Source organism: Danio rerio, chromosome 23, assembly GCF_052040795.2.
Source record: "Danio rerio strain M-AB ecotype USA chromosome 23, GRCz13ab, whole genome shotgun sequence".
Lineage (NCBI taxonomy): Eukaryota > Metazoa > Chordata > Actinopteri > Cypriniformes > Danionidae > Danio > Danio rerio.
In genome coordinates, this window is record NC_141043.1 from 28473896 (window position 1) to 28491617 (window position 17722).

The window sequence follows — 17722 nt, forward strand, 5'->3', positions numbered from 1 at the left end:
AACATAGACATTCTGTATGTGCCAGCAATACACTATGGTGACTGCAAGGAAAACATAAGAGGAAAGAAAGGGACACATTTTAAGACAAGGGCTATAGTAAAGCTTAAAGAGTGAGGGCAAAAGGAAACACTTTTAACACATACTGTACATCTAATAATCAAATTCAGAGATCCCAAACCTGATGATCATTTTTGTGACATACCTTTTTTACTTTAATAACTTCCAAGTTACTTGTGTTTACATGTATAGAGATTTAGAAATGTATGTAAATTACACTACTAATTGAGTGCAGTGAAACATACACACAAAATATACATCTTTAAGAACTGTACTTCATTCAATTTCATATATAGTGTTGAAGTAAATGTATACATTTTATAAATATATTCAATATATTTCACATATTTAATAAATACATGTGTATGTGTGTATTTTATTATAAATTTGGAATAACCTCTTTGACATTTTTTATGACACTTTACAATCATTTTTCATTACTTAATGTTAGTTCATGTATGTACTAACATAAACTAAGAATGAACAATACTTGTACAACGTTTAATCATTATAGTTCAACAGTTACTAAAGCCATGTTTCTCAAAGTGGGTGTCGCGGGACAATGAAGGGGGGGGTCGCCTGGTGATTTCCAAAAATCTATTTATTTTTTCTAAACCATAGGAATTACTATATTTTATACATAACCTACTGAAGAGAAAAAAAAATGTTGTTTATAGTTACCATTTACTATATAGTTACTATAGTAGCTTATAGTTACTATTGGATTGCGACCCCTGGGGTAATTACATTATATTAAAGAAAGCAAAAGTGTCAGATGCAGCAGATTGATTTTATAACACCAGGTTAAACTTTCTGGCACATTCATAGCTGTGACAAAAAAATAAAAACGAAGAATAGACTTGGGAGGATATTGGGGGTCGTGAGTCACTGGCATTGTCATTTTGGGGGTCGCGGACTGAAAAGTTTGGGAACCCCTGTACTAAAACATTATAAAAATCCAACTTCATTTTCAATTACTAACGTTGACAAATCAAATTAATACTGTAATAAACCTATTGTTTACTGTTTATTCAAGCCAGTAAATACATTAGCTAATATATTAAGCAATACAACCTTACTGCAAAGCGTTACCAATATTTTTATGTAAAATTGTAAACTATATGTTTGTTAATATATAAAAAAAAAAAATCTAAATGTAGGAAAAATCTAACAATATTAGCATGTTAACTGCTAAAAGCGTCACTGTATTTAATTTAAAGAAGGAAAAATGAACTCTACAATTTCGCCACTAGAGGGCAGAAGCTGTGCCACTTCTGTCAAAAACACAAATGAAAGCATGGGGAAATGAGGAGAAGAGAGGAGAGGTTTGAAGGGGTTGGAGACCTACCTCTGAGTCAAGCCAATGGGTCAGTGTGAAATGAAGAATAGAGACAACATGAAGTGAGATGCAGCAGTGAGCAACATGGGTGAGCTATGACACCGGACAAAATACCCACAATGCCTCCCACAGACAAATGTAACGGGCACAAATATTAGGAAGCTGCTAGATTCAGCGTTGTGCGTGTACAGTAGTGGTACATGCAGTCTCAGGTGCATTAAGGTGAGCAGGAATGCTAAAGTCAGTCTGTCTGTTGAGATACGTACCACACTTCTCCTCATCTGAGTTATCGCCACAGTCATTATCATAATCACACTGCCAGCGGCCCGGCACACAGCGGTTGTTCTTACAGCGGAACTGGTAAGGCTCACATGTTCTCTCATCTGCCATAAGAAAAACAAATGATTAATCAGTTTTATCTAAATAAACAGTTTACTAATTATAAAATAAAACATACTAAAGAGGATCAAACATAAATGACTTCTGTATTTTTATCATTACACACAGTGTTGGGTTAAGTTACTTCAAAAAAGTAATTAATTACTATTTACATCATTACAATTGTATTGAAGTTACGTTTCTAATTACTTTTCCTGAAAAGTAATTTAATTAGTTCACCCAATACTATTTAAAAATATATAATTCTCAATGCATACACAATAAAGATTATTTTAATTCTTTAAATTTGAATCAAACCAGATTCTTAGTTTTATTTTAAAAACTCACATAAATTTTTTAAAAACATTATGTATCAAAACAAAAAAAAACATCCAGTATAATGACACCATATTTCATAAATAGAATATATTACAATTTCTTAAATGGCTTGTTCACAAAAAAATAATAATTCTGTCACCATTTACTCACCCTTTACTTGAGTTTTTCTCTTCTGTTGAACACAAGTGAAGATATTTTGAAGACTGTTGGAAACCTGTAACCATTGACTTCCATAGAAGGAAAAGCAAATACGATGGAAGTCAATGGTTACAGGTTTTCAGCTTTCTTTGTGTGTAACCAAAGAAAGAAACTCAAAGGTTTGGAACCACTTGAGTGGATTAAATAGTAAGCACATTTTTATTTTTCACTTTAAAGGTGCTGTATGTACGTTTTTGACTCTTCTGAAGCATAAAAATACCATAATATGTTTGCAAATATTTAAGAAACGTGCCAGGTGAACATTCTTGTTTATCTGAAAAACAATGCTGAAGTCAATATTCTGCTTTTTAAAATGGGCGTTCTGTGCTGCTGTCTTTGTTTTGGTTCTTTAAACCCACCCAATGGCAGTTTATACAATTATATTTCAGCACCCTGGGTTGCCTTGTTGGAAAATCGCGTATTTCATTCATTCATTTAGAACGACTCTCGAAGCATGCACCCGTGACTGAAATGTGACCTCCAGTGGACAGTAGCAGACTCCGAAATTAGACGCAGATTCAGAGTTCCACATAAGGTTATTTATTAGCAAAAATTATAAATATTACTAACGTAAACATTAGGTGAGCAGGTTATATTTTAACCCCGTGTCCTAACAACACGCTACGTGATGGATTTGCAGTGATGAGCAATTTGGCTGTTTGATCCAGAAATGCAAGTCCTAGTTCAACAACTGGGTGTCAAACTTACATATTGCACCATTAAGCAAGTGCAATAGTCAGATTAATCTAACCTCCATTGAGTTATTATGCTAAATATCGAACTAAAAACAACAAAATATCCCATTACACTGTTTTAAAGTGAGTTATTTCATACAGAAGTGATTAATTTATTTGCAGTAGTTAATACATTATAAGTAACTGCAATTAAATAACCTTAAAATTAAAAATAAACCCTTAATTTGCTTTTTCATTGGAAAAGTAATCTAATTAAAGTAACTAGATACTTTCAAAATAAGTACACATAACACTGATTACATATTAAATATTTATTATTATTAATTGAATAACAATACATTAAAAAAATAATAAAATATTTTAATGAGAAAGAGGAAAATGGATAAATGTAGAATTAATAAAAAGGCATAAATGAAAGGAATAAAGAAAAAGTCAGTCATACCGCACTCCTCTTTGGGTTCATCAGAGGCGTCGCCGCAGTCGTCCTCTCCATCACATGTCCAGCGAGACGGGATACAGCGGCCTGAGTCTTTACAGCGGAACTCATCTACACCACACTTCATCTGAGCTGTAAAAAGAAAAGAAAAAAAAACAGAAACAGCTGTTATGTGCATGTTATACTGATTTGGTTTTTCCTCTAGGAATCATTTAACATGCTCAAATGTTTGCTTATTATGCTATATATAATATTTCCTGGAAAAAAGTCACACTGTGACAAAATTGCATTGTTAAAAACAATAACAAAAATAAAAGCAAATAAGGATATAAGCAACATTTTAGAGTATAATTCAAACTATCAGCTGTCTGAAACAAAAGGAAATTAGCTTCCTGCACTTCACAACAATCCTTTATATTTTCAGAAAAGTAAAAAGAATTAAATATGGAGACAAAAAACAAACAGAAATTAAAGTGTTATGCCCTAAATGTCAAAACTATTTTAAGTGGAACTACAGTATGTGGGACTTACTGCAGTTGGCTGGTTCATCAGACTCATCCACACAGTCGTAGTCTCTATCGCACACCCAGACTCGGGGTATACAGCGTTTGGTGATGGCACACTGGAACTGGTTAGGAGCGCAGGTCACCTCCGCTAAAAGAGATCACAGAAACACTCAGCCAATCAGCACATTGGAAAACACTGGTGAAACTCATAACAATCAAGTTTAACCAATAAGCAGACTTACGACAGTCCTTCTCATCTTCTCCCTGACCGCAGTTGTTCTGTCCGTTACAGCGCAGGATTCCAGGAATACAGCGACTAGGATGTGAACACTTGAATTGGCTGGGCAGGCAAACATGGATGTCTGAATGACAAAAGAGAGGGTATTCATATAGCAAACGGAATCAAGTAAGTTAATACATTTAGTTCCACTCAACAGGCTGGTAATCATACCACAGTTGGCCTCATCAGAGTTGTCTTGACAGTCATTGTCTCCGTCACAGATGTAAGCAGGGTTTGTGCAAAGACCCGTGCCGCACTGGAACTGACCTGGTCTGCATTTAAATTCAGCTGGACACAAGAACACGAGCATGAGGATGGTGTGTTTGTCTGAAACTTTCTCTCTTTTATTATTTACGGAAAATACACTTACGACAATCAGCTGGCTCGTCTGAGCGATCTCCACAGTCATCCTCAGTATCACACTTCCACCAGAAGGGAATGCACTTATCATTCTTACAGACAAACTATGGTCAGAAAAGGAGAGATAGAGAAACAGACAGTCAGAGGAGTGATCACTGACAAGAACATATGCAGGTCATATTCCACATAAATATATATTCCTGGACATTTAAGACTTTCATTTTCAAGTAAAACCCAATATTTAAATGTATTTATTAAGCCTGTTGGCACTTTCTCTAATAACTTTAACACAAGTTTGCAGATCCATGTATTTAGTTTTTTTTTTCATTAAAAGCAGCCAAAAGCAGTAGTGTAAAATACCCAAACTACTGTAATTGAGTAGTTTTTTTTTTAGAACTTTTAATTTACTAAGTAGTTAATGTTTACTTTTACTTTCCCTTGAGTACATTTTTAGTGCAGTATTAGTACTTTTACTCCACTACTTTCCTTCAGCCTGCAGTCACTACTTTATTATTTCCTGTCTATGGGGATTAGAATCAGTCTTGTGATTCTCGTCCAATCAAATCGCATATAGAAGGTAAATTGCATCATAATGAACTACCTCAAGACATGGCCGATTTATAATTGCAACTGTTTGTAAGCATTAAAAGTGTCCAAGTAGATGAAGTGTGTCCAAAATCTTTACACACATTGACCCAGAGACTGTTTAGAAGCATGTTACTGATGATTGGATGACGGATGTTTACTGTATGATGACTAAAATGACCTCAAACACCCAGCAGGCACAAGAAGTCAACATGACGTCAGACAGACGTTGCATTTTGTTTGGAAATTAAAATCGTGTTGACGTCAGAACCAAACATCAGGTTGACGTCAATGTCCAACCTGAAATCAACCAAATATTATTGTCTAGGGCTCTATTTTGACGGTCCATGCGCAGAGCGCAAAACACAGGGTGCAAACGCTTTCAGGGCGTATCAGAACGCGTTTTTGCTCATTTAAGGATGGGAAAATCTGCTTTGCGCAGTGGCGCATGGTCTAAAAGGGTTGAGTTTATTTTCTTAATGAGTTACAGGTGTGTTTTGAGAATAAACCAATTAGAGTCTCATCTCCCATTCCCTTTAAGAGCCAGCTGCGTCGTGCCAAGAGCGCATTCGCTATTTACAGGATGCAAAGTAAGTCTAAGTGTAAAAAATGAGCCTTTTACTAGCAAACAGTTAATAGTTTTTTAACAGAAAACTGTTAAACAGAGCATCTACTGCGTGAGAATGAGAGATAATGGATGTACTTTCACATTCACTCTTGGATAGGGAAACCTTTAAGCACAGACATCAATTAGTCTATAAATAAATAATTTTGTTTGTTAAGCGCAAATATTCGTTTTAAAACTATTTCTAAATTCAGTTCTAATTTTCAGCAAACGAATAAAAGAATAATAATAACAAAATGTGCTCAAAAACCTGAGTTATATCCTAAAACACATGCTGTGCCCCATATGGTCTAAAACCTGACAGGTGGACAAATCTAAGCTTGTTTTTAATAAAACAAATATACATATGGATATAATAAATAATACTGCTAATAATAATAACATTATACAAAAGCAAAATGTTATGAATGAACTGAAAAAGCCTCCCGAGATGAAGACATAAAAGCAGTGATTTTTCATATTTATGTAGGCTAGAAAATAATATGTTTTGTAATATTTTAATCCTTTATATTTATATCCAATATCTACTCTTATTATATCCTATATATATATCCTTAATATTAAATTTTTTTCATATGTAAAGATATTTGCCTATTGCTCTCTTGTGCGTATTAAGCCGTGCGTAAGCGAGGCGCAACTCTGCGCCGGAGTTTAGACCGGGTTTGTTTTGGTCTAATGAAAAATCTATTGTAGTTTTTCAAAATAGCAACGCGCCTGCAGTGCGCCTCAGAACGCCTTCCTTTTTAGACCAGAACGCCTATGGGCACACATGAGCGCTAATGCATTTGCTATTTAAACAGCGTAGCGCAACGCCTCAAAACGACTCTTGCGCCAAGCTGAAACTACCAAAAGACTATTGCGCCGCACCTTGCGCCACATTGCGCCGGGTGTATGATAGGGCCCCTAATGATAACACAGCTTGACGTTGTGTGGAAGTTACCACGATGACATCTATCATGTGTTAGATTTTGGTTGCCAAAATAATAAATTACGAATAAATGTCAGTATTTGACGTCAATATGATGTTGGTTTAAGATGTTGGCTCAACATTGGATTTTGGTCACTTTTTAACCCAACCTAAAATCAACCAAACATCAACGTCATTTAACCCTTTGATGCACAAGCTATACAATAGATATAGAATAAATAAACTTAGACGTGTCACTTTAGACCCATGTAGTGCATCACAGGGTTAACGTTGTTATCGAACATCAAAATAATGTTGTCCTCAGACGCTGGCTAGACATTGAATTTTGTCTATCACAACCTAAATCCAACCTAATATTAATGTCTTATGACGTTTTGTGCTTGCTAGGCAATAACTAAATGCACTACAGAATGTTACATTTACACACAACCACAAATAACACAGAAATGCATCAGCTTTTTACAGTGTAATACTCACTACTCTTTTAAGTACTTTTAAAAGGGCTACTTTTTACTCATACTTTGAGTAATATTTACAACAGATACTTTACTCTACTTGCACGACATTTTTTGGCAAGTAATAGTATTTTCACCCAAGTATGATATACAGTACTCTTTCCACCAAAATAAATGGATTGCAGTGCATGATTTACATAATGTAGAAATAAATAATCTTGACTGTACTTAAAATATTTTAGTTTAATAAAAAAATTAAGTTTAGATTTGAATAAGCTAAACTGTTAATAAGAAAAGAAAAAAATTAAGAAAAAAACGTAAGCTCAACAATAACATTTCAATACTTACAGCATATATAAATATATTTATAATTTTTTAAAAGTGCTTCTCACTCAGGGCTGTTGATGGTAATAAGGAATAGATCGTCACTAATGGGCGGAGCTTTCCCTTTCTAATGATATGCATACAAAGGAAGAATGTCTAAATACTTTTTTTTAAAGAAGAATGATTATACAAAAATATAATTAATTCATTTTGACCATTAGAGGCTGGCTGTATTTACACAACGTTGCCTCACAACCATGTTAAAACCCCTTATAAAAGGGATTTTTGCATAACAGGTTCCTTTTATCATGAAATAACAATGAGCAACTTTATTTTTATTAACTAACATTCAAAGATGATAAAATATTGTACTAAAAGCATTGCTCATTCCTATTAGAAATTAAGATTACTTTATGCAACCTTATTGTAAAGTGTTATTGAAAAACAATAAGGTATAATGTAAAATGCAAGAAAACAATGTATTATCTATCAATTTTGTAGTAAAAATGTGGCCTTATTTGTGCCAATCCAGCCCTCACACACACACCTGGCTGGCAGTACAGTTGGACAGGCACTGTTTTCCATCAGCAGCCAGATAGAAGTTGGTGGGACAGGCACACTTATATCCCCCTCCAGGAGAGAGCAGACACAGGTTACTGCAGCCGCCGTTGTCCTCCTGACACGGGTGACCAGACACTGAAACACAGGAGAAAAACACTTAAAAATCATCAGAAAAAAGATTTGAGTTTCCACTACAGGTGTCTCTCTCCTCACCCTCAGGCTGTCTGGATGGGTGGAAGATGTGGATGTCCATGGGACGATGTAGGGTACTGATCAACAGAGTCTTGTTGGTGCCCAGGGTTTTATGAGCTCTGTTAATGGACTTGGTTTCCCAGTCGGTCCAGTAGATGAACTCCTCAAACAGAGTCATGGCGAAGATGTGAGGGATGTCATGGTTCAGAACTGGGCGGAAGACAACAAGACTTGCATTAATTAAAGAAAAAACTTCAAAAAAAAGCACTTAATTACATCATTAAAACTGTATTTAAATTGTTTTTCTAGATATTCTGTTTGAAAAATAATTATTTACTGATTAAGTAATTTACTTGGTAAAGTATTTTATAGACTTATTAAACCTTAATGTGAGTTGATGTGTATTTAAATTGATAAAATACACATACATATGAAAACTAAAAACATTTAAAATGAATTACATTATACTTCATATACTGACATACATTACTAAAACATTTAATTGTTTCTCAAGCGCGTGCCATTGTCAGACAAATAAAGCCTTTAGTTGAAATATTGAGTTATTACGCAAAAATCTGACTAACAGATATGAATCGCCATGAACTAATTTCTCAATCTTTTCTTTCTAAAGGGTGTGCAATTGTCTTGATAAATAATGAATGTTCTTCTTTAGTTAAAAAATATAATTATTCTGCAAAATATACATTACTCTGCTTCTCTGAATTGATTTGTATTGAACCGTTGAATGTATGTACAGCATTCACATGGTTTCTGCAGGTTTCACTGATTCAAATTTTTAAAAATCTTTTAAAGACCTTTTTAAGACCATGGAGACTGACATTGCAGACATGTATACGGCTAGACGCTAAGGATTTTATTTAATGCCCCAGCAAAAAAAAAAAAAACCTACAGTTAAGTAGTCATTTCTAAGCCACATATTTAAAATAATTTGTCAAAACAAGCAGACCCTAGTTGTATACATACATTTTTATCTTAATTTTTCTTTAAAAACTAAATGTTCAAACAACGGACTACAGTTATAATATAAGCTATGAGTAGTTTTGCTAAAAGGTTTATTGAGATGTGTTGTTGTTGATTGGATGTGTTTTGGATCGAATAGGTAGTTTTATATGAAGAGAGGAAAATTAAGACATGTTTTAAAATGATTTAAGACCTACAAGACAACATTTCAGTAAATTTTAGACTTTTTAAGACCTAAAATTGAGTTTTTGAAATTTAAGACTTTTAGGACTTTTTAAGACCCTGCAGACACCCTGATTTATGTCGAGTACATTTTAAGTAATTGTGAATAATTTATCTAAAAATAAAAAAAGAACCCCTTTACTTAAAATTTTCAGCTAAACAGTAATTTTATTACAGCAACTAGTTCCTTCGTAACTAATTACACCCAAAACAGGGTGGGACTTAATATTACAAATCACATTTTATTGGGCTTTGAAAGCTGAAAGTAATTGCTTTTCTTTCATAATCTTGAAAATGAAGAATGACTTACAAATGAGTTCAAACAAAGATTTATTTTTTATAACATATATTTTTGAATTGTGTCAAACATGAAAGACTTAAATTTTAAACTACATGGAACAAAAAATTTTTTTCTTAATCATTCATTTTAAAACCATGTATGTAATATAAGCTATTTCCCTGAGAGAGTTAATAAAAACAACTACAATTATTTAGCAAAAAAAAAAAAAAAAAAAAAACCTTAGTTTACAAATATTAATACATTTGTGATAAAAAAAAATCTTTTTTTTTTATAATATGCCACCAATTTATTTTAGCAGCATAAAAAACCCTGAGGTCTCAAAGCAGGATTTCTGCAGGTTTCATCAAATCTTTCTTTGGTTTATTAGGGAAAGATGTTAATATTCAATTTGTATTGAACAATATTCTAATTTTAAGGGAAATATTATATTCATAAATGCAAGTGCCTTAAAACAAAACCACTATTTTTAGTTTTTCAAAAGGAATTTTGGATATACTGTAAATCTTTAAAGTTGATACAATCAAAATGTGGAAGAAGACTGTTTAGTTTATGGAAAAAATTTTAATTAATAGAAGACCCGGTGTAAATGTCTCTTTCTTTCTTTCTTTCTTTCTTTCTTTCTTTCTTTCTTTCTTTCTTTCTTTCTTTCTTTCTTTCTTTCTTTCTTTCTTTCTTTCTTTCTTTCTTTCTTTCTTTCTTTCTTTCTTTCTTTCTTTCTTTCTTTCTTTCTTTCTTTCTTTCTTTCTTTCTTTCTGTTGTGTTTGTGTGTATATTCTATGGTTTAAGTGTATCTTTTTGTATTACTATTTTATTGACTTTATTATTTGTGCTCTGTTCTATAAATGTAGATGATAGTTGTTATTCGAATTTTGCTTTATTGTAATTGTGTTATAAAGCAATAAAAAATAAATAAAAATTCATCAAATCAAATTTAAGACCTTTTAAGACCCTTTTAGGACCATTAAAAATGAAATTTTAGACTTATCCAGGGTTTTTTTTCCTAATGGCCTGGTATTATTGTGGAGTTGTTTTTGGGTTTTTTCTTGATTAAGGAATTTAATTTTTGGAGTTTGCTGTAAAATGTCTGACAGCTTTGTGAATTGTATCTTTTTGCAATAAAAAAAAACTATAAACAAAAATAAGGTTTAATTGGTTATTGGATGATTTGTAGCCCAATTGAGTATAGCTTTTTTTTTGGGAAAAGCACAAATAAGACCGGTGTAAAATGATTTATGACGTAAAACACAATTTTTCAAATAAATTTGAGACTTTTAAAAACTAAAATGTAGCTTTTGAAACTTAAGACATTTTAAGACTTTTTAAGTCCCAGTGGACACCGTACAAAGTGAATCTGGCACAAATGTGCTCTTGCATAAGCTTTCTTTATATGAGGTATTCATCATGAAATAAAGCTCCTCCACAAAAACAATAGGCGACTGTAGTATTACACAATTCAGTGCATCTGTAATGTCATCTATTGGCTACATGAAGCATGTGTCACTTTTCTGAAGTAATTGGCTGACAAATTGCCTCATTTATAAATGGTTGTGCGTGTGTTTGCTCTCACCAGTGTGTCTGTTGGACCCGTCCAGACTGGCGAAAGCGATGTAGTCTTCACGAGCGTCTGCCCAGTAGATGCGGTCATTAATAAAGTCAAGCGTCAGACCATTAGGCCATGTGATCTTATCTTGAATGATGATTTGACGGTCAGTGCCGTCCATGCCAATGCGGCCAATATGAGGCACGTCACCCCAGTCTGACCAGTACAGATATCTGAAAATAATAAAACACCGTCAGATTAGCTCATTAGATGTGAAAATTATATATATATATTTGTATATATAAACAGGGCTTTACATTACACCCGCCAAATGCGGATAGATTTCAGCTCTGGCGGGTTAGACAGACACTTCCACTAGCCACTTTGGCTGGTCAGAAATAATTTTTAAATTATAGTTTCCTTAAAATTAGGGTTCGACAATAAGCATGGCCCTATATTCGTGCAAATGTAATCTTAAAAGCAGCATGACTAACAAAAATAACTGCGTTCGCGTGAGCAAAACATCAAAAAAGGTAAATACAGAACGAGAGGATAATCACTTGGGCACACAGGTGATGTGATGTGATGCGCGCGACTATTAAAAAGCGTGCACGCTCCCGTTTACTTGTGCGTGCAACCGTGCCTAGAGGAAGCGCAACTGGTGCAATCGGTTTCCTTTGAAATAGACTGGACAAACAGCGATGATCGTGCACCGACAGTCCTACTGCTTTCAAGAGCAAAAAATACACATATTCTTTTGTAAGCAGCAGCGGTCACTGCTTTCATTTTAATTATTCTTTAAACAGATTATGAACAGGCCTATATTAACCCTGTGAGTGATCATCCTGAAAAAAAAGTTTTGTTGAATTAAAAAGTGCACCTATAAAAAAAATTTCTTGTTTTGACACATTAAAAAATTGTGCCTGAGAAATACTTATTTGGTGTGGTTAGAGATAAATTTGGTAAAAAATTAATTTTGAGCCCTGAAAAGTCATGTGAAATAAACTGATTGCATTGCAACAACCCATTTGCTCATGCACACTGAGCAAGCTAATACACAATTAGAGGCATGTGGACAAAACACAACATCTAAATAAAGTCATTTAGCATGTCAAAGTCAAATTTATGCATATAAAATACATTTTCCCAATAAGAAAAGTGTGGATAGTGAAAATGGCGAGTGTCTAGTAATGTTGGAAATTTACTGGCCATAGTGGCTGGTGATCAAAAAAGTTAATGTCAAGTCCTGTGTGTGTATGTATATATATATATATATATATATATATATATATATATATATATATATATATATATATATATATATATATATATATATATATAATTTGTATATGACTGAAAAGACTGCTTTGTGAAGACTGCTAATTTTTAATTCTTGTGAATGAGATGAAGTAAAATACAAGTTTATAATATTTTTAAAAGTTTGCAGCCAATTTTACAATTTTTAAGTCTTAATGATAAAAAGTGACATGAACACGGATGCTTTACTGTTATTTTTATTGCTCTTAATGTCATTTCAAAATGTTGTGATCAATGATAAAAAATATGATAAAATATCACAGTAGAAAATATGATAAATCTAGACAAAAAATTACAAAAATTAAATAAAATGTAAAATAATTTTTTTATATTTTTATTAAATTAAAATGTTATAAATACATGTATAAATAAATAAAATGATTAAATTTAGCATGTTCACTTATTTAAAATTAATTACAATAAGAATTGTTTCAAAAATTCAAACAATTTGTAAAGTATCTTCTGATTCAACAAATTGATTTGGATGATTTAAATAAAAATTATTGATATGCTATTAATGGCAAATTATTTGATCATTTACATCATAAACCACCATATTTCGCTGAACTTTGACACTAAATCATGCCAAATTTTTCCAACACTGTTTAAATTTATAGAAATATGCCACTTTAAACAGTGAGGCTGTTTGTTTTATTGTGTCACCTTTCAATGACACCATATCATATTTCTCTTAGATGATGGTTCGACTTCTGAAGAGACCATGAAAAAACAAACGCCCATCCAGAATAAATCTAAATGTAGCAGCTAAAACGTCTAGGAAACCAAACATTTATTTTGTGAAGTTCTATCAAAAAAATAAAAAATAAAAAAATAAAAAATATTCAGGTAAATCCAATGACACAAGAGGATTTTCTTTTTTAAAGACTCTTACCCATTTCTCACATCCACAGCCACAGCTCTAGGTTCCCGCAGGCCACTGTTGACCAGCACACTTCTGTAAGCTCCGTTCAGCTTGGACACCTCAATAGTGTCTCTGCCTTTATCACACCAATACAGGTTTCCTCCCACCCAATCCACCGCCAGACCGTCAGGGTTACTCAGAGAGGTTCTGTGCAGCACCTGTATAACAATGCCATTTTTTTTCAATTCATCTTCATTTCCATAGCGCTTTTTACGATGTAGATTGCGTCAAAGCAGCTTAGCATTGATAAAGTTCTAGAAAATTAAAACTGCTTCAGTTGAGTGGTCACATCTTAGTTCAGTTCAGTGTCATTTAAATGTCTGCTGAAAACCAAAACACCAACTCCATTGATGAGCAGCTCCACTAGTCCATTAGCGAAACAGCCAATCACAGAGTCACAATTTTTTTCAAATTTGCAAAAAGCCAAACTGTAATAGAGGGTAACATGTGTGAATAATCAACACACAGGCTCTGGAAGCACACACACCTGCACGTTACTGCCGTTGATGTGCATGCGCCGGATCATGCTGCCTTGTGTGGTCACGTCTGTCCAGTAGATCATCTGTTCTGCGTAATGATAGTCCAGAGCCACTGCATTATTGAGTCCCTGTTAACACGTACACAATCAGTGACAATTCAGCAACAGTACAGTACAAATCATCTAATTGGCCTTTTATAATGATGGCCAGCTCACCTGTTTAATCAGCGTGTAGTTTGAACCATCCAGGTTGAGTTTTCTCAGGTAGTAACGGTTCGCAAAGATGAGGAAAGGTTCCTCCTCTATAATTGAAGAATCTTTTTTTATAGTACAAGCAGACTTTGAAAGGAGAATACTAAATATAAAGGTCCAATGAGATTAAAATAACATTATTTACATGTTAGTATCACTATAGTAGTCTTCAAGGATATTTATAAGCTAGTGTACACAAAATTTGTGTTTAGAAGTTGTAAAACCGATATAAACATGTGAAGCTTGCAGTTTGTAACTTTCACCTAAATGGATCAAAGGTTTTTCACGTCACCTCATACTTAAGTTTCTCATTAAATCATAACCAATCAAATGCTCTCTAGTATCTGACATGCTCCGCCCCCTGCAAGATGCTTCTCATTTGCCTTTCATTTGATGCACTGATAGAGCAGTGATGAAACAAACGCTATTGGCTGCTTTTTTTAAAAGGGGAGGAGCTCTCTCTACGTTTTTTAGTTGAGATTATATCCAACATCGAACCAAAAATGCATATTTCAAAGCACTTAACAGGACCTTTAATTTCACAATATAAGTTATTATTATAAAAATGTATTGTAGCAATATAAATAAAAATGTATTGTAACAATAATAAAGAGCCTGCGACCCCTGGTTTAATACCTATAGGGTTAGGATTTTGAAAATTTAAATACATTTCCAAACAGAATTTACATTTTTATACATATTCATATTGGCAACAATTTCTTTGAATTCTACTAAGTTAATGCAATTCTCATCTACATCGTATTTTAACTTAATAGGATGTAAAAATCTAACATTTCCATTTTTACTCTGAGAAAAAAAAAACAGCACATTTCCAAAGCTTTATAATTAAGCTATAAATCCCAGAATGAAAGAGTCTCACCAGCAGTGGACTTGCAGCTAGTGTGGTCATCAGGACGTGGGACAAAGCCATCAACACAGAGGCAGTGGAAGCTACCATGAGTGTTAATGCAACGCTGAGAGCAAGGGTACACAGTGGAGCACTCGTCCAGATCCACACACGTCTTCCCATCTTGTTTAAGGCGGAAACCTGCATTACACCGGCACTGTAGAGGGCAGATGAGAGGCACGTCACGTCTGTACTGTAAATTGATTCATTTTATTATTATGTGTAGTGTAGATAAAGAAAACTAAGCACATACCTTGAAGCCGATCTTCAGATCTTCACAGAGCTGTGAGCAGCCACTAAGCTTACTATTCAGACATTCGTTGACGAAGCAGTTGTTTTCATCAGAGCCGTCACCGCAGTCATTATTATTGTCGCACAGCAATGTCTCATTCACACACTTGCCACTGGAGCACAGGAATGCAGTGTCATTACAGCGGCTCTCTAAAAAAAACAGAACAAGTATAAATAAATCATTCTCAATAAAAATGAAAGCTTTTATAAAATACATTTTTTTTAGATGTTAGCATCAGTATTGTTAGCTTTTTTGCTAGTGTGCTCCAAAAACAGTGAGAAAATTCGCATTTAGCAGATATAGAACTGATATAAACATATAAAGCTTGTAGTTTGTCTAAATTACAGGTGTCAAAGGCAGTTCCTGTAGGGCCGCAGCCCTGCACAGTCTGATCAAACCAATTGAGTCCTCAGGCTTGTTTGAAACCTTCAGGTAAGTGTGTGAAAGCAGGAATGGAACTGACCTGTGCAGGTCTGTGGCCCTCCAGGAAAGGGGAGGAGCTACACTATGTCCCACCCTCTCTTCATGTTTCAGCTGAGATGACGTCAAACATTGAATAAAATTGCACATTTCAAAGCACTTCACGGGACCTTTAACAGCACTTGGAGAGAGAGTTCGGAAGAAGCAAAGGTGCTATGAATAAAGCGGGTCCAAGACACAAAAATATTTATTTGACACTCAACTGCAGTGAGTAAGCAATATGAGGTTTTTAATATTAGATGGTGAAAAAAGCAATCTGTCCAGTTTAACTATATAAGGCCAATATTATACACGCTATTAGAGTAGTTTAGAAACATGCAGAAAATTGGTGAAGCGAGTCTTGTTACCACAAAAAAAAAAAAAAATACATATCAAAGAAAAAGCCAGTCGCAGAATTTTTTAATAATTAGAAAAACTGATTCTCAGTTTTGGTGTAAAATCAATTTTGTATCACAACTACAGTTAGGCTGAAGATGGGAAAATTCATGATATTTGATGACCTACTATTTTGGTGAATACTAGAGTTTTAAGCCCCGTCACACCAAGCGCAATAACTTTAAATATGATGATAAATATAATTCCATCCACACTGACAAACGATAAAAATCAGTTTACTTTTAATTTACGCTTTTCATATAGCATTAAGCAGATTTGCTACTATTTAAAACTAGATTAATCTAATAAAAATTAATCAGGGAGAAAGGGAAGAAACACAAAAACTGGATACCCAAGTTTCTTTTATTTTTATAATAATTTGCTAGACTGGCTTACATGACTTCCATGTATTTTTAGCATTCTTTTGTCATAGTATAACCATTTTCTAGATAGACATTACCTTTAAATAGTCTTTGAAAAGAGGGCTTAACATTAAGCAGATTCTTCATAATGTCATCTGCAGCTTTTTAAGCCGTTTATATTTTAATGGATTCTGATCAGCTGATACTGTTTTATTGTTTATCAGCTGAGAAAAAAGATGTTCTGAAAGCGATCTCAATGATATAATTTCTTAACATTATCTTTACTGTTATACAGTTAAAGTCAGAATTATTAGCCCCTGTTTATTTTTTTCCCTAATTTCTGTTTAAAAGAGAGATGATTTTTCCACACATTTCTAAACATAATAGTTTTAATAACTGATTTATTTTATCTTTGCCATGATGACAGTAAATAATATTTGACTAGATATTTTTCAAGACACTTCTATACAGCTTAAAGTGACATTTAAAGGCGTAACTAGGTTAATTAGGCTAACTAGGCAGGTTAGGGTAATTAGGTAAGTTATTGTATAATGATGGTTTGTTCTGTAGACAGTCAATCAAAAAAAGCTTAAAGGGGCTAATAATTTTGACCTTAAAATGGTAAAATACTTTCTCCAGAAGAAATAATATTATCAGACATACTGTGAAAATTTCCTTGCTTTGCTAAACATTATTTGGGAAACATTTAAAAACATAACAAAAATTCAAAGGCGGTTTAATAATTCTGATTTCAAATGTAGTGGTGTTCTGGACTATTTTGTTTTATATTCAGAACAATATTTAGAACTCGATTTTAATCACTATTTTTATAGTTATCATTAAAATGGCCTTTAATGTTTCAAAGTTAATGAAAGGTGGTTATTTTACAGTCTGACTTAACATCTGAATCTGTCTGAAAGAAGAAACACTGTATGATATGGTGTTAAAATCTGTTTTTAAAAGAAAAATGAAAAGTTTTATCAGTCTATGTCATGTGTCAAAAATTACATATATACACCCTGTAATACATCAATC

The 17722-nt window shown here is 33.4% G+C and overlaps 1 protein-coding gene across 2 annotated transcripts in view; it reads right to left on the reverse strand.

Moving 5' to 3' along the window:
* lrp1ab (low density lipoprotein receptor-related protein 1Ab) overlaps nucleotides 1-17722 on the reverse strand; it is a 223510-nt gene that overhangs the window by 24835 nt on the left and 180953 nt on the right. For both annotated transcript variants that reach the window (XM_087307138.1, XM_087307137.1), the window contains exons 55-68: nucleotides 15432-15619; nucleotides 15152-15335; nucleotides 14236-14321; nucleotides 14029-14148; nucleotides 13512-13699; nucleotides 11330-11535; nucleotides 8280-8468; nucleotides 8053-8201; nucleotides 4599-4692; nucleotides 4400-4516; nucleotides 4191-4310; nucleotides 3974-4096; nucleotides 3449-3574; nucleotides 1663-1779 (exon numbers count right to left, since the gene is read on the reverse strand). In XM_087307138.1, the coding sequence (XP_087163264.1) occupies nucleotides 1663-1779; nucleotides 3449-3574; nucleotides 3974-4096; nucleotides 4191-4310; nucleotides 4400-4516; nucleotides 4599-4692; nucleotides 8053-8201; nucleotides 8280-8468; nucleotides 11330-11535; nucleotides 13512-13699; nucleotides 14029-14148; nucleotides 14236-14321; nucleotides 15152-15335; nucleotides 15432-15619 (2007 nt within the window). The remainder of the gene's footprint in view (nucleotides 1-1662; nucleotides 1780-3448; nucleotides 3575-3973; nucleotides 4097-4190; nucleotides 4311-4399; nucleotides 4517-4598; nucleotides 4693-8052; nucleotides 8202-8279; nucleotides 8469-11329; nucleotides 11536-13511; nucleotides 13700-14028; nucleotides 14149-14235; nucleotides 14322-15151; nucleotides 15336-15431; nucleotides 15620-17722) is intronic.